Raw genomic sequence first — 24,991 nt, 5'->3', positions numbered from 1 at the left:
ACAAGCTCAGCAAAGAAGTGTAATCCAACAGCCGGCCTATTTTATTATTCTTTATTTAAACAGGTAGATCCCAATTGAGATCATATATCTATTTTATTATTCTTTATTTAAACAGGTAGATCCCAATTGAGATCATATATCTATTTTATTATTCTTTATTTAAACAGGTAGATCCCAATTGAGATCATATATCTATTTTGCGTGAGAGAGATCTCTTGTGCAGACATTATTGGAAGAAACACAGTCTCCAACCTACCCTTGTGACAACAGTGGCATAATGTCTGCCCGGCAGACCACCTATAGCTCTGCATTGACTGTGCATCTTTCCCAAAATCTTCCTGAACTATCTGTATCTGGGTAAAACATACCTAGAGAACAGTAGGACAAAAAGTGTATCTAGTTATTGTGATGAGTTGCAGCCAAGGGCTTCTTCAGCATGTCTGGTTTCTGCTGCTTCAGAGGAAGACACAGTGAATGCAGTATTATAGTCATCATCAGTCAGTTCACCAGCTAGGGAATCCCTCTAGCTGAGTTTGACTTAAGGGGAAAGATGAAAGACACTAGTCATCCAGTGTGGGAGTCAGTGTGTGGGTGTGTGCTTGTCTGTGTGTGTGTGTTTGTCTGTGTCTGTGTGTTTTGGTGTGTCATTCCTGAACTTATTTTAGGTAGTGTCCGTGTGTCTTTCCTTCATCACGGGCCTCATGCGTACACATCTGTATGATCAAACCGTCTACTGTTCTCAAAAAATAAGTCATTTGCTGGGAGCCATAGCTTTTCTGATGTTTTTTTACCCTATAATTTCCCCAGGCCCCGACCTCACTCCTTCCATAACAGCTCCAGAGTCATTTCCACCTAACCAACCACATGACACAGCTTGCTATAGGCAAGAGTGGAGCAAGTTTAGCCATTTTTTACATTTATTTAGCACCACTATGTCAACGGAAATATAATATCTTTCTAACAAAGATATCTCCATCTATTTCAGGATGTTTTGTATCCCTGGAAATAATTTGAACTCATGTAAACGTAACAGTTTTGAAAACACAGCTTGTCCAAACAGTGGTCTCTTGGCACATCTTACCCCGGGGTATGGGGACAATTCAGCATAGGGACAGGGTAAATGGAGCCACCTTGGGGTAAGTGGGTGATAGTGTTCCGTGACAGCGGGTGATGGTGCTGGTAGGACAACGTTGAATTCATGGAATGGGGGTATGGTATATTGTACGGTGCATTCGAAAAGTATTCAGACCCCTTGACTTTTTCCACATTTTGATACGTTACAACCTTATTCTAAAATGGATTCAATTTTTTGATTGTTTCATCAATCCACACAATACCCCATAATGACAAAGCAAAAATAGGTTCTTAGAAATGTTGTCAAATACATAAAAATATAAAAACGGAAATATCACATTTACATAAGTATTCAGACCATTTACACAGTACTTTGTTGAAGCATCTTTGGCAGCGATTACAGCCTTGAGTCTTCATGGGTATGTTGCTACAAACTTGGCACACCTGTATTTGGGGAGTTTCTCGCATTATTGTCTGCAGATCCTGTCAAGCTCTGTCAGGTTGGATGGGGATCATCACTACACATGTATTTTCATGTCTCTACAGAGATGTTCAGTCGGGTTCAAGTCTGGGCTCTGGCTGGGCCACTCAAGGACATTCAGAGACTTGTCCCAAAGCCACTCCTGCGTTGTCTTGGCCATGTGTTTAGGGTCGTTGTCTTGTTGCAAGGTGAACCTTCAACCCAGTCTGAGGTCCAGAGCACTCTGGAGAAGGTTTTTATCAATGATCTCTCTGTAATTTGCTCCATTCATCTTTCCCTTTATCCAGTGTAGCCTTTATCCAGCGTAGCCTAGTGGCTAGAGCGTTGGACTAGTAACCGGAAGGTTGTGAGTTCAAACCCCCGAGCTGACAAGGTACAAATCTGTCGTTCTGCCCCTGAACAGGCAGTTAACCCACTGTTCCCAGGCTGTCATTGAAAATAAGAATGTGTTCTTAACTGACTTGCCTGGTTAAATAAAGGTAAAATTTAAAATAAAAAAAATCCTGACTAGTCTCCCAGTCCCTGCTGCTGAAAAACATCCCCACACCATGATGCTGCCACCACCATGCTTCACTGTAGGGATGGTGCCAGCTTTCATCCAGATGTGACACTTGGCATTCAGGCCAGAGAATCTTGTTTCTCATTGTCTGAGTCCTTCAGTTGCCTTTTGGCAAACTCCAAGCGGGCTGTCATGTGCCTTTTACTGAGGAGTGGCATTCGTCTGGCCACTACCATAAAAGGCCTGATTGGTGGAGTGCTGCAGTGATGGTTGTCCTTCTGGAAAGTTCTCCAATCTCCACAGAGGAACTCTAGAGTTCTATCAGAGTGACCATTGGTTTGTTGGTCACCTCCCTGACCCTCCCCCGATTGGTCAGTTTGAGTGTAGGATGATGATGCTTTTCTTTTATGAAATCCATTTTAGAATAAGGCTGGAAAGGAACAAAATCTGAAAGCTGTCAATGGATCTGAATACTTTTCCAAATAAACTTTATATCTTAAACATATGCCTACATTCAGATCTGTTCAATATAACTTACCCTTCCATTTCTTGACCAGTTGGTCTAGGACAGGGATGTTGTTTTGATGTTCTATGTATTCAAGGATACTAAGCCCATGAAATGGTTCCTCAAAGACGTTTAATGTCATCATCCATGCCATCAAATAAGACCTTGTGTGCCTCTGCTACTCTATCATTGCCTCTGTTAAACACAGGTACATTGTTATGTTTTTTTTGTCCATGTGTCATTCAGTCTATGTGTTCATCTCTTGCTGCTGATGCTCAAATGGACTTGTTCCTCTCTCTCACTTCCTTGTCTGCTCTCTCTAGAACCTCAAGGGGGGTTCTGTCTCTCACTTCCTTGTCTGCTCTCTCTAGAACCTCAAGGGGGGTTCTGTCTCTCACTTCCTTGTCTGCTCTCTCTAGAACCTCAAGGGGGGGTAGACCCCTGCTTGTTTTACATTTGTGTACACAGGACATGATGGTGTCTGCTCTCTCTAGAACCTCAAGGGGGGGTAGACCCCTGCTTGTTTTACATGTGTGTACACAGGACATGATGATGTCTGCTCTCTCTAGAACCTCAAGGGGGGGTAGACCCCTGCTTGTTTTACATTTGTGTATACAGGACATGATGATGTCTGCTCTCTCTAGAACCTCAAGGGGGGTAGACCCTGCTTGTTTTACATTTGTGTACACAGGACATGATGATGTCTGCTCTCTCTAGAACCTCAAGGGGGGGTAGACCCCTGCTTGTTTTACATTTGTGTACACAGGACATGATGATGTCTGCTCTCTCTCGAACCTCAAGGGGGGGTAGACCCCTACTTGTTTTACATTTGTGTACACAGGACATGATGATGTCTGCTCTCTCTAGAACCTCAAGGGGGGGTAGACCCCTGCTTGTTTTACATTTGTGTACACAGGACATGATGATGTCTGCTCTCTCTCGAACCTCAAGGGGGGGTAGACCCCTGCTTGTTTTACATTTGTGTACACAGGACATGATGATGTCTGCTCTCTCTAGAACCTCAAGGGGGGGTAGACCCCTGCTTGTTTTACATTTGTGTACACAGGACATGATGATGTCTGCTCTCTCTCGAACCTCAAGGGGGTAGACCCTGCTTGTTTTACATTTGTGTACACAGGACATGATGATGTCTGCTCTCTCTAGAACCTCAAGGGGGTAGACCCCTGCTTGCTTTACATTTGTGTACACAGGACATGATGATGTCTGCTCTCTCTAGAACCTCAAGGGGGTAGACCCCTGCTTGTTTTACATTTGTGTACACAGGACATGATGATGTCTGCTCTCTCTAGAACCTCAAGGGGGTAGACCCCTGCTTGTTTTACATTTGTGTACACAGGACATGATGATGTCTGCTCTCTCTAGAACCTCAAGGGGGTAGACCCCGCTTGTTTTACATTTGTGTACACAGGACATGATGATGTCTGCTCTCTCTAGAACCTCAAGGGGGGGTAGACCCCTGCTTGTTTAACATTTGTGTACACAGGACATGATGATGTCTGCTCTCTCTAGAACCTCAAGGGGGGGTAGACCCCTGCTTGTTTTACATTTGTGTACACAGGACATGATGATGTCTGCTATCTCTAGAACCTCAAGGGGGGGTAGACCCCCGCTTGTTTTACATTTGTGTACACAGGACATGATGATGTCTGCTCTCTCTAGAACCTCAAGGGGGGGTAGACCCCCGCTTGTTTCACATTTGTGTACACAGGACATGATGATGTCTGCTCTCTCTAGAACCTCAAGGGGGATAGACCCCTGCTTGTTTTACATTTGTGTACACAGGACATGATGATGTCTGCTCTCTCTAGAACCTCAAGGGGGATAGACCCCTGCTTGTTTTACATTTGTGTACACAGGACATGATGATGTCTGCTCTCTCTAGAACCTCAAGGGGGACATGATGATAGACCCCTGCTTGTTTTACATTTGTGTACACAGGACATGATGATGTCTGCTCTCTCTAGAACCTCAATGGGGGGTAGACCCTGCTTGTTTTACATTTGTGTACACAGGACATGATGATGTCTGCTCTCTCTAGAACCTCAAGGGGGGTAGACCCTGCTTGTTTCACATTTGTGTACACAGGACATGATGATGTCTGCTATCTCTAGAACCTCAAGGGGGGGTAGACCCCCGCTTGTTTTACATTTGTGTACACAGGACATGATGATGTCTGCTCTCTCTAGAACCTCAAGGGGGGGTAGACCCCCGCTTGTTTCACATTTGTGTACACAGGACATGATGATGTCTGCTCTCTCTCGAACCTCAAGGCGGGGTAGACCCCTGCTTGTTTAACATTTGTGTACACAGGACATGATGATGTCTGCTCTCTCTCGAACCTCAAGGGGGGGTAGACCCCCGCTTGTTTTACATTTGTGTACACAGGACATGATGATGTCTGCTCTCTCTAGAACCTCAAGGGGGGGTAGACCCCTGCTTGTTTAACATTTGTGTACACAGGACATGATGATGTCTGCTCTCTCTAGAACCTCAAGGGGGGATAGACCCCTGCTTGTTTTACATTTGTGTACACAGGACATGATGATGTCTGCTCTCTCTAGAACCTCAAGGGGGGATAGACCCCTGCTTGTTTTACATTTGTGTACACAGGACATGATGATGTCTGCTCTCTCTAGAACCTCAAGGGGGGGTAGACCCCTGCTTGTTTAACATTTGTGTACACAGGACATGATGATGTCTGCTCTCTCTAGAACCTCAAGGGGGGGTAGACCCCTGCTTGTTTTACATTTGTGTACACAGGACATGATGATGTCTGCTCTCTCTAGAACCTCAAGGGGGGATAGACCCCTGCTTGTTTTACATTTGTGTACACAGGACATGATGATGTCTGCTCTCTCTAGAACCTCAAGGGGGTAGACCCCTGCTTGTTTTACATTTGTGTACACAGGACATGATGATGTCTGCTCTCTCTAGAACCTCAAGGGGGGATAGACCCCTGCTTGTTTTACATTTGTGTACACAGGACATGATGATGTCTGCTCTCTCTAGAACCTCAAGGGGGGATAGACCCCTGCTTGTTTTACATTTGTGTACACAGGACATGATGATGTCTGCTCTCTCTAGAACCTCAAGGGGGGGTAGACCCCTGCTTGTTTTACATTTGTGTACACAGGACATGATGATGTCTGCTCTCTCTAGAACCTCAAGGGGGGATAGACCCCTGCTTGTTTTACATTTGTGTACACAGGACATGATGATGTCTGCTCTCTCTAGAACCTCAAGGGGGGATAGACCCCTGCTTGTTTTACATTTGTGTACACAGGACATGATGATGTCTGCTCTCTCTAGAACCTCAAGGGGGGGGTAGACCCCCGCTTGTTTTACATTTGTGTATACAGGACATGATGATGTCTGCTCTCTCTAGAACCTCAAGGGGGGGTAGACCCCTGCTTGGTTTACATTTGTGTACACAGGACATGATGATGTCTGCACTCTCTAGAACCTCAAGGGGGGGTAGACCCCTGCTTGTTTTACATTTGTGTACACAGGACATGATGATGTCTGCTCTCTCTAGAACCTCAAGGGGGGGTAGACCCCTGCTTGTTTTACATTTGTGTACACAGGACATGATGATGTCTGCTCTCTCTAGAACCTCAAGGGGGGGTAGACCCCTGCTTGTTTTACATTTGTGTACACAGGACATGATGATGTCTGCTCTCTCTAGAACCTCAAGGGGGGGTAGACCCCTGCTTGTTTTACATTTGTGTACACAGGACATGATGATGTCTGCTCTCTCTAGAACCTCAAGGGGGGGTAGACCCCTGCTTGTTTTACATTTGTGTACACAGGACATGATGATGTCTGCTCTCTCTAGAACCTCAAGCGGGGATAGACCCCTGCTTGTTTTACATTTGTGTACACAGGACATGATGATGTCTGCTCTCTCTAGAACCTCAAGGGGGTAGACCCCTGCTTGCTTTACATTTGTGTACACAGGACATGATGATGTCTGCTCTCTCTAGAACTTTAAGGGGGGTAGACCCCTGCTTGTTTTACATTTGTTTACACAGGACATGATGATGTCTGCTCTCTCTAGAACCTCAAGGGGGTAAACCCCAGCTTGTTTTACATTTGTATACACAGGACATGATGATGTCTGCTCTCTCTAGAACCTCAATGGGGGGTAGACCCCTGCTTGTTTTACATTTGTGTACACAGGACATGATGATGTCTGCTCTCTCTAGAACCTCAAGGGGGGATAGACCCCTGCTTGTTTTACATTTGTGTACACAGGACATGATGATGTCTGCTCTCTCTAGAACCTCAAGGGGGGATAGACCCCTGCTTGTTTCACATTTGTGTACACAGGACATGATGATGTCTGCTCTCTCTAGAACCTCAAGGGGGGGTAGACCCCTGCTTGTTTTACATTTGTGTACACAGGACATGATGATGTCTGCTCTCTCTAGAACCTCAAGGGGGGGTAGACCCCTGCTTGTTTTACATTTGTGTACACAGGACATGATGATGTCTGCTCTCTCTAGAACCTCAAGGGGGGGTAGACCCCTGCTTGTTTTACATTTGTGTACACAGGACATGATGATGTCTGCTCTCACTAGAACCTCAAGGGGGGTAGACCCCTGCTTGTTTTACATTTGTGTACACAGGACATGATGATGTCTGCTCTCTCTAGAACCTCAAGGGGGGGTAGACCCCTGCTTGTTTTACATTTGTGTACACAGGACATGATGATGTCTGCTCTCTCTAGAACCTCAAGGGGGGGTAGACCCCTGCTTGTTTTACATTTGTGTACACAGGACATGATGATGTCTGCTCTCTCTAGAACCTCAAGGGGGGGTAGACCCCTGCTTGTTTTACATTTGTGTACACAGGACATGATGATGTCTGCTCTCTCTAGAACCTCAAGGGGGGGTAGACCCCTGCTTGTTTTACATTTGTGTACACAGGACATGATGATGTCTGCTCTCTCTAGAACCTCAAGGGGGGGTAGACCCCTGCTTGTTTTACATTTGTGTACACAGGACATGATGATGTCTGCTCTCTCTAGAACCTCAAGGGGGGGTAGACCCCTGCTTGTTTTACATTTGTGTACACAGGACATGATGATGTCTGCTCTCTCTAGAACCTCAAGGGGGATAGACCCCTGCTTGTTTTACATTTGTGTACACAGGACATGATGATGTCTGCTCTCTCTAGAACCTCAAGGGGTAGACCCTGCTTGCTTTACATTTGTGTACACAGGACATGATGATGTCTGCTCTCTAGAACTTTAAGGGGGGTAGACCCCTGCTTGTTTTACATTTGTGTACACAGGACATGATGATGTCTGCTCTCTCTAGAACCTCAAGGGGGTAGACCCTGCTTGTTTTACATTTGTGTACACAGGACATGATGATGTCTGCTCTCTCTAGAACTTTAAGGGGGGTAGACCCCTGCTTGTTTTACATTTGTGTACACAGGACATGATGATGTCTGCTCTCTCTAGAACCTCAAGGGGGGGTAGACCCCTGCTTGTTTTACATTTGTGTACACAGGACATGATGATGTCTGCTCTCTCTAGAACCTCAATGGGGGGATAGACCCCAGCTTGTTTTACATTTGTGTACACAGGACATGACGATGTCTGCTCTCTCTAGAACCTCAATGGGGGGTAGACCCCTGCTTGTTTTACATTTGTGTACACAGGACATGATGATGTCTGCTCTCTCTAGAACCTCAAGGGGGGGGTAGACCCCTGCTTGTTTTACATTTGTGTACACAGGACATGATGATGTCTGCTCTCTCTCGAACCTCAAGGGGGGGTAGACCCCTGCTTGTTTAACATTTGTGTACACAGGACATGATGATGTCTGCTCTCTCTAGAACCTCAAGGGGGGGTAGACCCCTGCTTGTTTTACATTTGTGTACACAGGACATGATGATGTCTGCTCTCTCTAGAACCTCAAGGGGGGGTAGACCCCTGCTTGTTTTACATTTGTGTACACAGGACATGATGATGTCTGCTCTCTCTAGAACCTCAAGGGGGGATAGACCCCTGCTTGTTTTACATTTGTGTACACAGGACATGATGATGTCTGCTCTCTCTAGAACCTCAAGGGGGGGTAGACCCCTGCTTGTTTAACATTTGTGTACACAGGACATGATGATGTCTGCTCTCTCTAGAACCTCAAGGGGGGGTAGACCCCTGCTTGTTTTACATTTGTGTACACAGGACATGATGATGTCTGCTCTCTCTAGAACCTCAAGGGGGGATAGACCCCTGCTTGTTTTACATTTGTGTACACAGGACATGATGATGTCTGCTCTCTCTAGAACCTCAAGGGGGGGGGGTAGACCCCTGCTTGTTTTACATTTGTGTACACAGGACATGATGATGTCTGCTCTCTCTAGAAGCTCAAGGGGGGGTAGACCCCTGCTTGTTTTACATTTGTGTACACAGGACATGATGATGTCTGCTCTCTCTAGAACCTCAAGGGGGGATAGACCCCTGCTTGTTTTACATTTGTGTACACAGGACATGATGATGTCTGCTCTCTCTAGAACCTCAAGGGGGGGTAGACCCCTGCTTGTTTTACATTTGTGTACACAGGACATGATGATGTCTGCTCTCTCTAGAACCTCAAGGGGGGATAGACCCCTGCTTGTTTTACATTTGTGTACACAGGACATGATGATGTCTGCTCTCTCTAGAACCTCAAGGGGGGATAGACCCCTGCTTGTTTTACATTTGTGTACACAGGACATGATGATGTCTGCTCTCTCTAGAACCTCAAGGGGGGATAGACCCCTGCTTGTTTTACATTTGTGTATACAGGACATGATGATGTCTGCTCTCTCTAGAACCTCAAGGGGGGGTAGACCCCTGCTTGTTTTACATTTGTGTACACAGGACATGATGATGTCTGCACTCTCTAGAACCTCAAGGGGGGGTAGACCCCTGCTTGTTTTACATTTGTGTACACAGGACATGATGATGTCTGCTCTCTCTAGAACCTCAAGGGGGTAGACCCTGCTTGTTTTACATTTGTGTACACAGGACATGATGATGTCTGCTCTCTAGAACCTCAAGGGGGTAGACCCCTGCTTGTTTTACATTTGTGTACACAGGACATGATGATGTCTGCTCTCTCTAGAACCTCAAGGGGGGGTAGACCCCTGCTTGTTTTACATTTGTGTACACAGGACATGATGATGTCTGCTCTCTCTAGAACCTCAAGGGGGGGTAGACCCCTGCTTGTTTTACATTTGTGTACACAGGACATGATGATGTCTGCTCTCTCTAGAACCTCAAGCGGGGATAGACCCCTGCTTGTTTTACATTTGTGTACACAGGACATGATGATGTCTGCTCTCTCTAGAACCTCAAGGGGGGGTAGACCCCTGCTTGCTTTACATTTGTGTACACAGGACATGATGATGTCTGCTCTCTCTAGAACTTTAAGGGGGGGGGGTAGACCCCTGCTTGTTTTACATTTGTTTACACAGGACATGATGATGTCTGCTCTCTCTAGAACCTCAAGGGGGGGGTAAACCCCAGCTTGTTTTACATTTGTATACACAGGACATGATGATGTCTGCTCTCTCTAGAACCTCAATGGGGGGTAGACCCCTGCTTGTTTTACATTTGTGTACACAGGACATGATGATGTCTGCTCTCTCTAGAACCTCAAGGGGGGGGTAGACCCCTGCTTGTTTTACATTTGTGTACACAGGACATGATGATGTCTGCTCTCTCTAGAACCTCAAGGGGGGGTAGACCCCTGCTTGTTTTACATTTGTGTACACAGGACATGATGATGTCTGCTCTCTCTAGAACCTCAAGGGGGTAGACCCCTGCTTGTTTTACATTTGTGTACACAGGACATGATGATGTCTGCTCTCTCTAGAACCTCAAGGGGGTAGACCCCTGCTTGTTTTACATTTGTGTACACAGGACATGATGATGTCTGCTCTCACTAGAACCTCAAGGGGGTAGACCCCTGCTTGTTTTACATTTGTGTACACAGGACATGATGATGTCTGCTCTCTCTAGAACCTCAAGGGGGTAGACCCCTGCTTGTTTTACATTTGTGTACACAGGACATGATGATGTCTGCTCTCTCTAGAACCTCAAGGGGGTAGACCCCTGCTTGTTTTACATTTGTGTACACAGGACATGATGATGTCTGCTCTCTCTAGAACCTCAAGGGGGTAGACCCCTGCTTGTTTTACATTTGTGTACACAGGACATGATGATGTCTGCTCTCTCTAGAACCTCAAGGGGGGGTAGACCCCTGCTTGTTTTACATTTGTGTACACAGGACATGATGATGTCTGCTCTCTCTAGAACCTCAAGGGGGGGTAGACCCCTGCTTGTTTTACATTTGTGTACACAGGACATGATGATGTCTGCTCTCTCTAGAACCTCAAGGGGGGGTAGACCCCTGCTTGTTTTACATTTGTGTACACAGGACATGATGATGTCTGCTCTCTCTAGAACCTCAAGGGGGGGTAGACCCCTGCTTGTTTTACATTTGTGTACACGGGACATGATGATGTCTGCTCTCTCTAGAACCTCAAGGGGGGGTAGACCCCTGCTTGCTTTACATTTGTGTACACAGGACATGATGATGTCTGCTCTCTCTAGAACTTTAAGGGGGGGGTAGACCCCTGCTTGTTTTACATTTGTGTACACAGGACATGATGATGTCTGCTCTCTCTAGAACCTCAAGGGGGGGTAGACCCCTGCTTGTTTTACATTTGTGTACACAGGACATGATGATGTCTGCTCTCTCTAGAACTTTAAGGGGGGGTAGACCCTGCTTGTTTTACATTTGTGTACACAGGACATGATGATGTCTGCTCTCTCTAGAACCTCAAGGGGGGGTAGACCCCTGCTTGTTTTACATTTGTGTACACAGGACATGATGAGATGATGTCTGCTCTCTCTAGAACCTCAAGGGGGGGTAAACCCCAGCTTGTTTTACATTTGTGTACACAGGACATGATGATGTCTGCTCTCTCTAGAACCTCAATGGGGGGTAGACCCCTGCTTGTTTTACATTTGTGTACACAGGACATGATGATGTCTGCTCTCTCTAGAACCTCAAGGGGGGGGGTAGACCCCTGCTTGTTTTACATTTGTGTACACAGGACATGATGATGTCTGCTCTCTCTAGAACCTCAAGGGGGGGTAAACCCCAGCTTGTTTTACATTTGTATACACAGGACATGATGATGTCTGCTCTCTCTAGAACCTCAATGGGGGGTAGACCCCTGCTTGTTTTACATTTGTGTACACAGGACATGATGATGTCTGCTCTCTCTAGAACCTCAAGGGGGGGTAGACCCCTGCTTGTTTTACATTTGTGTACACAGGACATGATGATGTCTGCTATCTCTAGAACCTCAAGGGGGGATAGACCCCTGCTTGTTTCACATTTGTGTACACAGGACATGATGATGTCTGCTCTCTCTAGAACCTCAAGGGGGGGGTAGACCCCTGCTTGTTTTACATTTGTGTACACAGGACATGATGATGTCTGCTCTCTCTAGAACCTCAAGGGGGGGTAGACCCCTGCTTGTTTTACATTTGTGTACACAGGACATGATGATGTCTGCTCTCTCTAGAACCTCAAGGGGGGGTAGACCCCTGCTTGTTTTACATTTGTGTACACAGGACATGATGATGTCTGCTCTCTCTAGAACCTCAAGGGGGGGTAGACCCCTGCTTGCTTTACATTTGTGTACACAGGACATGATGATGTCTGCTCTCTCTAGAACCTCAAGGGGGGGTAAACCCCTGCTTGTTTTACATTTGTGTACACAGGACATGATGATGTCTGCTCTCTCTAGAACCTCAAGGGGGGGTAGACCCCCGCTTGTTTTACATTTGTGTACACAGGACATGATGATGTCTGCTCTGAAACAATGAAAATGCACTCCTGAGTTCATACTGTAGGCATGACACATTGCAAAAATACTATGTATATTATGCATTAAACTGACTAAAGGTAATCATAATTTGTATGGTGTATGGTGGCCATTGGTTTAACTTACCCCAAAAAGGTAAACATTTTGAAATATTAGCCCACACAGTTAGAAAGATGCACTTTCATACTAGGACTAGGACCTCATATTGAAGCTTTTAAAGATCCCAACTGATGTATACAACTATCTTCTTTGGTTTAGATACAAGCATCATGATACCTATAACACAATAAATTCATTACATTAATAAATCAATTGTTTTTTTTACGTAACTTACTTGTCAATTTTTCATGTGGTTTCTTCCTTCACAGACTCTATGAAATGATGCCTTCATTACTAAATATTTGGTCACATTATTCATTTTGTGTATGGTTTCCTAGAAACAATGGGTGGCTCAACTAACCCTTTGGCTCAACTTCCTCCCTTAACAGGTTTCACATTTAACAGACAGTTTTCCTCCACAATAATGATCAAAATGTTAAACGCAGCTCAAATCCCTGAGGGAATTGTTCAAATGTGTTTAACACAAACACAACCTTGCACACACACACTGCACTCACCTGTCTATGTCCTGTCCTGGACCTGAGAGCCTCAGCCCTGAGCCGTTGTTGAGGGAGCCTTGTCTGGGGAGTCCGGGAGGTCTGCTTCTGTCTGCTGATACGTCCCCCGGGGGCCCCTGGTAGAGGAGATCCTGCTGCAGTTTGGCCTTCTTCTCCTGGGGGGCCTCCTCGTGACGTCGACCCCTGGGGCCCTCAGACCCGCCCCGTGGCCCTGCGGCGCCACTGTAGAACCACGCCCCCGACTTGGTTAGGATTTCTTGTTGTTTTCGGCACAAGTTGCATACCCACATAACCTGTACACAGAGGACAGAGGGGTTAGATATCTGCAGTGGTGGGGATGGTGGTGGTGGTGATGGTGGGCTTACAGAAATGAACTACAATGATAGGAGTCATGGAATGGATCAACCCTTAGAGGAGACGTGCCAAGTATCATTAAAAAAGGATACTTGAACCTGCTAGATTGTAGGAAACAGTGTAAATATACAGATAAGGATATGAATGATTTGGTAATATTGCATACACATACAGTAGCCTGAGGGCAAGTGTTTAGGAGGGAGAGAATATTAGGATTGTATGTAGGACCATATCTCATCCAGGACATAATGTTGAGTTCACTGGACAGTCTGTGAGTATGATGAGGAATCTGAAGTTCATATGATCTACATCCCCCTACATTCTCAGAAAAAAAGGATTCCAAAAGTGTTCTTTGGCCGTCCCCACAGGAGAACCCTTTTTGCTTCCAGGTCGAACCATTTTTGGTTTCTGGTTGAACCCTCTGTGGAAAACAGTTCTCAAAAGGTTATCCTATGGGGACAGGACAAAGAACCCTGTAAGGCTCTAGATAGCACTTTTTTTCTAAGAGTGTACATACAGTACTTACACCACTTGCTTATATGGGGTACCAGCCATAGAAATAAAATCACTAGAATAGGTATCCCCATTTAAGTCAATGGGTTGGTTGTGGGTGGTTACAGAGTCATTAATGAGTGATTCTCTTTCTATGGTACTAACTTTGTGGTGCACAGTACTGTAAGTAACTGAATCTAAATAGGAAGCTAGCTGCAGCCCTACTGTTTAATACAGCTGTGTGTGAATAGCAGAGGGATGGAGAGAGACTGTGTTCAGCAGCTCTACAGAGGAAGTAGCACTAACTGTGGTCTGCAGCCCCCTCCTTCCACATTAGCCTCATAAATCCAGGAGCCGACAAAAGCTCTGATCACTCCACCTCAGACGCAGCACAGCCGCCCTCAAAGCCCTGGGCTGCTTCACAAATGGCACCCTATTCCCTACATAGTGCGCTATGGGCCCTGATCAAAAAGTAGTGCACTATATTTAGCATAGGGTGCCATTTGGGATGCAACCTGATCACTCCGCCTCAGACACAGGTCATCCAGCCTCACTCTGCCCTAACAACCACCCTCCCTAGTCTGGAGGAGGAGCTATGCCTAGTGGAAAGGAAGAAATAGGCAGCCACCTGAGCTGCCTGGCGCCTCTCTCTCTGAGGGAACATGGTGCAGGGCATCAGGGTCCATGGGGAACTCAGGCTGATGGCCAGTGACTGACAGACTGACTGACAGCAGTGATGTACAGTAGACAGGTAGGCAGCTGCACACAACCCAGCAGCAGTGTCCTCCAGTCGCTAGTTATAGCCTGACTCTGGTCCTGTAGTCAGAGCATTGAGCTGCAGTACTGTAGTGTATTACTGTGATTACTATTGGCTGGGCTGGGCTTAAAGAGCACACTACACAACCCTCCACTGACTTAGTGGCTGGCTTGCTAACTGGCTGGCTAACTGGCTAGGGGTCATATTCGGAAGGCCATGGCATGACCAATGAGAGGTTGTCTCCTTATCATCCCAGACAATCAGATGTCTGAACCACCGGGGTGGGGGCTACACTCTACTTCCATACTTCTCAAGTACGTGCACGCGCACACACAACCTCCATACCAGTCACAAGCACGCGCACACACAAACACAACCTCCATACCAGTCACAAGCACGCGCGCACACAAACACAACCTCCATACCAGTCACAAGCATGCACACGCGCACACACACACGCACCCGCTACCTCCACACCAGGTCCCACCTCCTGTTCATTACTCCAATCTCCCTCTGTGCTTAACATAGCCCAGTTCTTTCCCAGATAGAGAGAGCCTTGTACATCAGCCAGCATGGCACGACGTGACCTACTTATTTACTGCTCACAAGAGTCAGTTCTCCAATCTGCCAATAATAATGAACCACATTCTGAGCTTCAGACTGGACATGCAGTGGGCTCTTCTATCTCATCAGCACATACCCAATAGTACATGAGTATTCCAAAACTGACCAGGAAGACATACGCACACAGGCCAAATGAATACTGAGCAGGGCATGCTAAGCATAGCTCAGCCTCAGCCTGGTCTGCACCCAAACATAACCTGGATGACTAATGCACTAAAAAGTGAAAATGGTGAAAAATATAAGCAGTGGTTGATCACAGTAGAGATTATTTAATGATAAGGTTTAAGGTTGAAGCCATACTCCTCAGTCACACAGAAGTGGTGTCAGCACACACACACACTCACACAGCATGTGCGCTCTAACAGTCCGTCCAGTGATGCAGCAGAGAGCGTCAGTTTGGCCCACTCTGACAGACTACTGTTAGCATCTGTAATAGTCCCTAAACCAAACGCACATATACAGTCAAATACACACATGCACACACACACACAGGTCAAGCAGCTGTGCTGATTGCCAGAGGTGTGTTCACTGCAGCCAGACTGCAGTCCCTCCTCCCTCCTACCCCACCGCTTAACTCTTCACGGCTGAGTGCAGTCAGGGGGGTGGGTGTGGGGGAGGAAGGGGAGAGGAAGGGACAGCCCCCAGGCTGGGCCATTTCTCCCCATGTTTGCACATTTCATAGTCATTGAACCTACACCCAAATATAGAACATTTAAAAAACCTAGTGCTCCAAACCTAGCGGAGGAATAGAAATGGCATATGTAGCCCACTAAATGTCCCAGCAAACAAGGGACGTCCTGAGGACATTCAGCGATGTTCCCATTAGGTCCCTTAAGGGTTTTGGCGCGAAGTTATCCCACTGACATTCTGAGAACATTCTAAGAACATTGCATGATAGTCCCAAGGGAATGTTCTCTGTGGGACCGATGTCTAAAGGAAAGTCCTGAGGGACCCTGTACATTCCCAGGACATCACTGATGACCATTTCAGGACCTTTTTAGGATGTTCTCAGGACTTTCCTTTTACTAGTCCTTAGGATGTTGTGTGATGGTCCCTAGGGAATGTTCTCTAGGGGACTTTTTATAGTTCTCATTTTTACGACATTCTTGGGACATTGTGTCATGGTCCCCTGAATGTTCTTGGGACGTTGTGTCATGGTCCTCTGGAGGTTTTGTCTAGTTTGCAGTTTGTCCAGGGAACGTCCCCAAGAACGTTTTTAGGACGTTCTTTGGATGTTGTGTCATGGTGCCCTGAAGGTTTTGTCTAGTTCCCAGTTTGTCCCAGGGAAGTAATGATATGGTATGTGGTTTTAAGGTAAAAATCTTTAATCAGGGAGATACCTAGTCAGTTGCACAACTGCATGCCTTCCACATTTAACCCAACCCCTCTGAAACAGGGAGGTGCAGGGGGCTGCCTTAATTGACGTCCGGGGAGCAGTTGTGCTGTTCAATTTGCTAAAGAGCAGAACTGCAGAGTTTCCCATCTTACCAGTTTGACGACTCAAACCAGCGACCTTTCGGTTACTGATCCAACACTCTTAACAACCTGCTGCCCCTATCAATGACAACCTGCTGCCCCTATCAATGACAACCTGCTGCCCCTATCAATGACAACCTTCTGCCCCTATCAATGACAACCTGCTGCCCCTATCAATGACAACCTGCTGCCCCTATCAATGACAACCTGCTGCCCCTATCAATGACAACCTTCTGCCCCTATCAATGACAACCAGCTGCCCCTATCAATGACAACCTGCTGCCCCTATCAATGACAACCTGCTGCCCCTATCAATGACAACCTGCTGCCCCTATCAATGACAACCTGCTGCCCCTATCAATGACAACCTGCTGCACCTATCAATGACAACCTGCTGCCCCTATCAATGACAACCTGCTGCCCCTATCAATGACAACCTTCTGCCCCTATCAATGACAACCAGCTGCCCCTATCAATGACAACCTGCTGCCCCTATCAATGACAACCTTCTGCCCCTATCAATGACAACCTGCTGCCCCTATCAATGACAACCTGCTGCCCCTATCAATGACAACCTTCTGCCCCTATCAATGACAACCTTCTGCCCCTATCAATGACAACCTGCTGCCCCTATCAATGACAACCTGCTGCCCCTATCAATGACAACCTTCTGCCCCTATCAATGACAACCTGCTGACAACCTGCTGCCCCTATCAATGACAACCTGCTGCCCCTATCAATGACAACCTGCTGCCCCTATCAATGACAACCTGCTGCCCCTATCAATGACAACCTTCTGCCCCTATCAATGACAACCTGCTGCCCCTATCAATGACAACCTGCTGCCCCTATCAATGACAACCTGCTGCCCCTATCAATGACAACCTGCTGCCCCTATCAATGACAACCTGCTGCCCCTATCAATGACAACCTGCTGCCCCTATCAATGACAACCTTCTGCCCCTATCAATGACAACCTGCTGCCCCTATCAATGACAACCTGCTGCCCCTATCAATGACAACCTATCAATGACAAACCTTCTGCCCCTATCAATGACAACCTGCTGCCCCTATCAATGACAACCTGCTGCCCCTATCAATGACAACCTGCTGCCCCTATCAATGACAACCTGCTGCCCCTATCAATGACAACCTGCTGCCCCTATCAATGACAACCTGCTGCCCCTATCAATGACAACCTGCTGCCCCTATCAATGACAACCTGCTGCCCCTATCAATGACAACCTGCTGCCCCTATCAATGACAACCTGCTGCCCCTATCAATGACAATTTTGAGTTTGGGTTTTCTGCTGAGGTTTTCTAATGTTGGTGAGGCATATTGTTCTGTTTTAATGTTACTCCTGAATCACTATGATCAATTTAATAGTTGTTCTTGTTTGCAGGGTGTGCTGGAGCATAGGTACTGTAAGCTACTGATATGTAACGATGGGTACTATCAAGCTCTTTAGATTGACATGTCATTTGTTATCTAATGTTTTTTAATTTAAACTCAAGGTGGGTTCATACATCCTTATCATCTTTCTCATTTGCATTTGGTCCCGTAAAAATATATTTTATTCCATCTATTTACTCCATATAATCCATCTGGACTTGAATCAATAACTTCTATCTAAAACGAGCAGGCCTAGCGTTCAGACAACCTCGTGTGTTGCAATTCTCTACAGCAAAACACTGCTATAGCCTATTACAAGGGTGGTGCTGTGGTGGTGCTTTCGATGATCAATGTAGTGTATGTTCATCACTTTCTAAAAGACGATTTACAGCATTGACTGAAAGTCCTGTAAGATAGAGAGCAGCCTTCAGCTATCCCAGTTTGTGCTGAGCTTTGTTTAGCTGTCAAGCCTGTGGCGCTACACTACATCAAAGTGAAGTTAATAGGGGAGGGAGGAGACAATGCATCTGATGCATATGTTCCAGTAACCAATACTCACTCAGTCATTGAGCTCTCTCTTGTGGCCAAGAAGCAGCACTACACTACAACAGCATCCTACAAAAACAGTTGAGAAGCATGATTTTATCAAACTTCAAAGCTATAGGACAATGAAAATACCACGGTGACCATTTTTCATTTTTAAGAGAATTGCAACCATTGTTCAACCATTGTTCAACCATTGTTCAACCATTGTTGCATTACTTGAGTCCAAATAGTCACTGTTCTTTTTGAGACAAAAACACATACTTGGTTTCATATCTTTCAGACGAAATAAATTCCCAAACATCAAATGTTACTGTATCTTGTTCATAGCATTCAGAGAACAAAAATATCACATACTATAAAGAGATGTGCATCATGGTCAAATATGAATGTGATGGTGAATAGACTGTCATAGGTATCATATTGCCTGTTTCCCTCCCAGTCTCACCTGGCCTGAACTTAACTGAGCTCATTAAAAACTCATTCTTTAAGGGAACATGTCTGGGAACATCTTGGCTTTGAAACTGAGTTTGCACTTGAGTCGACTGTGTCTGAAACATGCAACACCTATTCAATCATTCTGCACTCCTTTTCCCCCCATGCAACACACGTTTAAATGTGTTATTAAAACGTGTGATGTAAAATATATAACCTACCTAGGATGAAATATACCACATTCTTCTAAATGTGTGTGTGTAAAGATCTCAAAAAGACAGAGGGAAACACGTATTAAAGTATGTTTCCTGAAACCGTGTCGCCTAAATAGAGGTGAAAGAAGAGCCGACTCTCACGTGCTCAAACACTGTCTGGCACGTGGTGCATCACATTTTAATGAGGTTCTAAATTTAGTGTGTCGGGCGCGCGGTAATAATAATAGACCCTTATTTTACCAAAGTTCAGAAAGACGTGAGAGAGAAAGATGAGAGCGGCTTGAGAAATGGAGAGACTGGATTCACACAGAGAGATATGGCAGATGTCTTTCACAGACCCCCCTAAGCCCTGTGACATTATTTACAAAGCCAAACGTCTATTTTTGGTCTTACTTGAGCATTTGGCATGTCGGCTTATCAAAGAGCTGTTCACCGTTTCACATACATTTTAGAAATGACCATATATATTCAGAATTTCAGAGAACGTGATGTAATGAGAACTTTCACCGAAAATTAGCACTACATAGCCTAAAACATCCAAATAAACGTATCCAGACTACCTGCCCTCACCTAGGCTATAACAAGGTGTTTATAATATGTAGGCATTCATAATAGTCTGTAATTAATTCAGCATTGGTCATATGATCATCTACATTCAAATACTCTGACTACTTATGCAAACAGTGCACAACAGTCTATAGCATACATGTGCATTGTACAAGCAGTATCCAAACGGCTGATTGTGAGCCCATCGTATTGAATGACTTCCACGCCAAGACAATCAATTTTACATTTAGCTTACCCATGATAACGACGGGAAGCATCGTGTCCGTGCAGGAAAAAAGTGTATGTAATCCTAATTTGGTGGAAATGTCACGGGGCAGTGTGCAGTAAAATCAGGAAGAACCGAGGGAACAAGACGGGCGCCGACCTTCAACACCGTTCAGCACCGCGGACAGTACCTAGTCGGACAACAGGCAGGCAGCTAGCTCTGCTCAATGTTGCCCGCGTGAAGGTTAAGCGATGCTAATAATGTATGTGATTTGTTCAGGCTGCAAATAATTACCAGACAGTCAGACAGTCTTATGTTCCAAGCATAATTATTTTCTAAACAGATTATTTACAGAAAATAACTAAATACGTGTCTGCCACCATGTCAAATAGAAAACGCTACAGCCCCTTCATAAATGCAGTAAAGGATTCCAAATAGAAAACGATACAGCCCCTTCATAAATACAGTAAAAGATTCCAATTTTGAAACGCGGAACACAAAAAAGAAGCATACAGAAGCAGCTTCGTGGGAGGAAAGATGTGCAAGAGTGAGCAATAAAACGTGCAATCATGTTTTACCGCCGCTGTATAAGACCTACTAGTTAAGTCTTCATTACTAATAGATGCGGGTGTGAGTCTCCCGCTACCGAGGCTTATTTGAGCTCATTATAAATGCAGCGCGTCCCCCCATGGTGCTGGGCGGCCCAACTGTGCTCAAAGAATCCAATGTGTGCCGTTACACGCCCGTGACGCTCAGGGACTCACCAAGCTATTTCTGATGCGCCACAACAACGTGCTCTTCTAAATTCACTGGAATATTAGGTTTTTATACTCTGACGAGGCCAGAAAGATCCAATAAGTGTGAGGTATGTTCGTTTGCAACAGAGTGAATGAGAGCTGAGACCCAAGAGCAGCACAGCACATGTGATGTCCTCAAAAGTCGCATTAATCACGAATGACTTGGTCTCAGGAGACTGTTGATTCCTGAGGCATTTTCCTATAAGGAGGAGGATTCTGGGGATTCTGGGGGTTCAGAAAATGTACATAGTGCACAGTATGTCATTCAAAGTCTCCATCTATATCTCCAAAATCATTCCTTGTATAAGATGTGTACTGTGTAGCAGCTGAGCCTAGACTATACTGACCTGTGGTTACATATAAAGGCCCTCAGTACTGTCCAATCAGACTGGATGTCCTTCACCTCTTTACTGTAGGCTAATATCAAGCAAAGATATATAACAAAAGATCATGTTTTATTGTCATAACCATGAGTCTGATAGGCTATACTAGACTACATAAGAAAATAAATCATCTCGGGGCTCAGTTTAATGCAGCTCAAATCCATCTCAAACCTTCACTCCTGCTTCTTCTCCTGCCTCTCTGTGAAACTCTCAGCAGCAAGTCTGTCCTATCGTATTCCAGTGTCCAACAGCTCTGTTAGAGGCCCCAGACACTGAGGCGTGTAAATATTGATGCCGTTTCACAGAACAAGAGATCTCTCATCACGGCTGCCACTGGTTGTGGGAAGGAAAGAGAATACTGATGGAAAAAGGACAGATTTCACCACCACCACAAGCACCTCTTTGACTGACACACAAGCTTTCAGACGTGACAAGCTACTGCAGGTGGTTGGGCTGACCAAAGCATCCCCAACTGAGCTATATAGTCTTAGTTAACAAACTTGCAAAAACACAACATCTATTCTTATTATGAGACTATGAAAATTGTTGTGTGTGAGTCTGTGTGCACTCGGCATGTGTTTGTAAACATGAAAGGGCTTTATTGTGTCCAACATGTGTAAGGCTCTGGTCAAAAGTCGTTCACTATATAGGGAATAGGGTGCCATTTGAGACATCCTTTAGGTCCATGGGCCCTGCCCTCAGAGGCACTGCCCTCAGAGGCCCAGCAGTCTGGCCCCCAGTGACATCCCCCTCCTTGGGTTGAAAAACTATCTGGTCACCCAGCCCTGTCTGGGAACCAAACCCCTGAATCAGCTGGCCTTGAGGGCTCTGTGAGGGCTTGGAGCCCTGCAACCAGATACAGGGGAGGCAGTGTCTGTGTAAACTGTGTCGCTCTGGTTGAGACAGCAGCACATCTGCTGAATGTACTGTATGTACACCTACACCTCCACCCCCACCATCCATCCATTTATATCTATCTCCACCTCCACCTCCACCGCCACCATCCATCCATCCATCCATCCATCCATCCATCCATCCATCTCCATCTCCATCTCCATTCCTCTACTGCACCTCCTCCACCTCCAGACCAGTAATAACAACTGTTTTCCTTTCAAATACTTTAGCTGCATGTGCCATTTGGGATGCAACCTATGTATTTTCATGGCCAAGAAGACAGATTGCGACAATACCAGGCTAACAGTGTGCAGGGCAGCAGTTGGCCTATCCTCCTATCCTTTGATCTGATCCCAGGGCAGATCTGCCAACACTCCCGCTACTCATCACACTGTCCCAACCCTACTGCTGCTGCTGCCTCCTGCCAGCCCACAGCCACGACTCAACACCATCTGTAGGCTACAACTCTAGAGGAAACCCATCCTCCACCCATAATCAGTCAACAACAAAGACAGACAGGCAGCCTTGGCAGCCGGTGGAAAGACGGTCTAATGGAGGTGGACTCTCAGCTCATTCAGCTCAGTTATAGCTGTTAAGGGGAAACTTTGACAGGGATATGGTCCAAACTTTGCATTGAAAATGGAACAAAGATACCGAAACATATTTTCTGCCATATACTTTGTACAGTTGAAGTCGGAAGTTTACATACACCTTAGCCAAATACATTCAAACTCCGTTTTTCACAATTCCTGACATTTAATCGTAGTAAAAAATACCTGTCTTAGGTCAGTTAGGATCACCAATTTATTTTAAGAATGTGAAATGTCAGTATAATAGTAGAGAGAATTTTTTTATTTTTTTTATTTTATTTCACCTTTATTTAACCAGGTAGGCTAGTTGAGAACAAGTTCTCATTTGCAACTGCGACCTGGCCAAGACAAAGCCCAGCAGTGTGAACAGACAACACAGAGTTACACATGGAGTAAACAATCAACAAGTCAATAACACAGTAGAAAAAAAATGAAGAAAGAAAGAAAGAATTATTAATTTCAGCATTTATTTCTATCATCACATTCCCAGTGGGTCAGAAGTTTACATACACTCAATACGTATTTGGTAGCATTGCCTTTAAATTATTTAACTTGGGTCAAACATTTCGGGTAGCCTTCCACAAGCTTCCCACAATAAGTTGGGTGAATTTTGGCCCATTCCTCCTGACAGAGCTGGTGTAACGGAGTCAGGTTTGTAGGCCTCCCTGCTCGCCCACAAATTTTCTATAGGTTTGAGGTCAGGGCTTTGTGATGGCCACTCCAATACCTTGACTTTGTTGTCCTTAAACCATGTTGCCACAACTTTGGAAGTATGGGCTCCGGGCAGCCGAGCGGAAATGGAGGAAAACTCGCCTCCCTGCGGACCTGGCATCCTTTCACTCCCTCCTCTCTACATTTTCCTCCTCTGTCTCTGCTGCTAAAGCCATTTTCTACCACTCTAAATTCCAAGCATCTGCCTCTAACCCTAGGAAGCTCTTTGCCACCTTCTCCTCCCTCCTGAATCCTCCTCCCCCTCCCCCCCCCCTCCTCCCTCTCTGCAGATGACTTCGTCAACCACTTTGAAAAGAAGGTCGACGACATCCGATCCTCGTTTGCTAAGTCAAACGGCACCGCTGGTTCTGCTCACACTGCCCTACCCTGTGCTCTGACCTCTTTCTCCCCTCTCTCTCCAGATGAAATCTCGCGTCTTGTGACGGCCGGCCGCCCAACAACCTGCCCGCTTGACCCTATCCCCTCCTCTCTTCTCCAGACCATTTCCGGAGACCTTCTCCCTTACCTCACCTCGCTCATCAACTCATCCCTGACCGCTGGCTACGTCCCTTCCGTCTTCAAGAGAGCGAGAGTTGCACCCCTTCTGAAAAAACCTACACTCGATCCCTCCGATGTCAACAACTACAGACCAGTATCCCTTCTTTCTTTTCTCTCCAAAACTCTTGAACGTGCCGTCCTTGGCCAGCTCTCCCGCTATCTCTCTCAGAATGACCTTCTTGATCCAAATCAGTCAGGTTTCAAGACTAGTCATTCAACTGAGACTGCTCTTCTCTGTATCACGGAGGCGCTCCGCACCGCTAAAGCTAACTCTCTCTCCTCTGCTCTCATCCTTCTAGACCTATCGGCTGCCTTCCATACTGTGAACCATCAGATCCTCCTCTCCACCCTCTCCGAGTTGGGCATCTCCGGCGCGGCCCACGCTTGGTTGCGTCCTACCTGACAGGTCGCTCCTACCAGGTGGCGTGGCGAGAATCTGTCTCCTCACCACGCGCTCTCACCACTGGTGTCCCCCAGGGCTCTGTTCTAGGCCCTCTCCTATTCTCGCTATACACCAAGTCACTTGGCTCTGTCATAACCTCACATGGTCTCTCCTATCATTGCTATGCAGACGACACACAATTAATCTTCTCCTTTCCCCCTTCTGATGACCAGGTGGCGAATCGCATCTCTGCATGTCTGGCAGACATATCAGTGTGGATGACGGATCACCACCTCAAGCTGAACCTCGGCAAGACGGAGCTGCTCTTCCTCCCGGGGAAGGACTGCCCGTTCCATGATCTCGCCATCACGGTTGACAACTCCATTGTGTCCTCCTCCCAGAGCGCTACGAATCTTGGCGTGATCCTGGACAACACCCTGTCGTTCTCAACTAACATCAAGGCGGTGGCCCGTTCCTGTAGGTTCATGCTCTACAACATCCGCAGAGTTCGACCCTGCCTCACA

General features: G+C 46.1%; 1 protein-coding gene across 3 annotated transcripts in view; it reads right to left on the bottom strand.

Moving 5' to 3' along the window:
• Positions 1 to 24,991, bottom strand: part of LOC118373995 (regulating synaptic membrane exocytosis protein 2-like) — a 257,928-nt gene that overhangs the window by 177,767 nt on the left and 55,170 nt on the right. For 2 of the 3 annotated variants that reach the window (XM_052494501.1, XM_052494502.1), the window contains one exon: positions 13,092 to 13,384. In XM_052494501.1, coding sequence (XP_052350461.1) covers positions 13,092 to 13,384 — 293 coding nt within the window. Of the gene's footprint in view, positions 1 to 13,091; positions 13,385 to 20,182; positions 20,709 to 24,991 lie in introns of those variants that run through there. The other variant, XM_052494503.1, reaches the window with a different exon arrangement.

This window comes from Oncorhynchus keta, chromosome 34 (genome assembly GCF_023373465.1).
Source record: "Oncorhynchus keta strain PuntledgeMale-10-30-2019 chromosome 34, Oket_V2, whole genome shotgun sequence".
NCBI classification, from domain to species: domain Eukaryota; kingdom Metazoa; phylum Chordata; class Actinopteri; order Salmoniformes; family Salmonidae; genus Oncorhynchus; species Oncorhynchus keta.
Note: the sequence above shows the minus strand (reverse complement) of the source record. Positions and strands in the feature narration are given on the sequence as shown.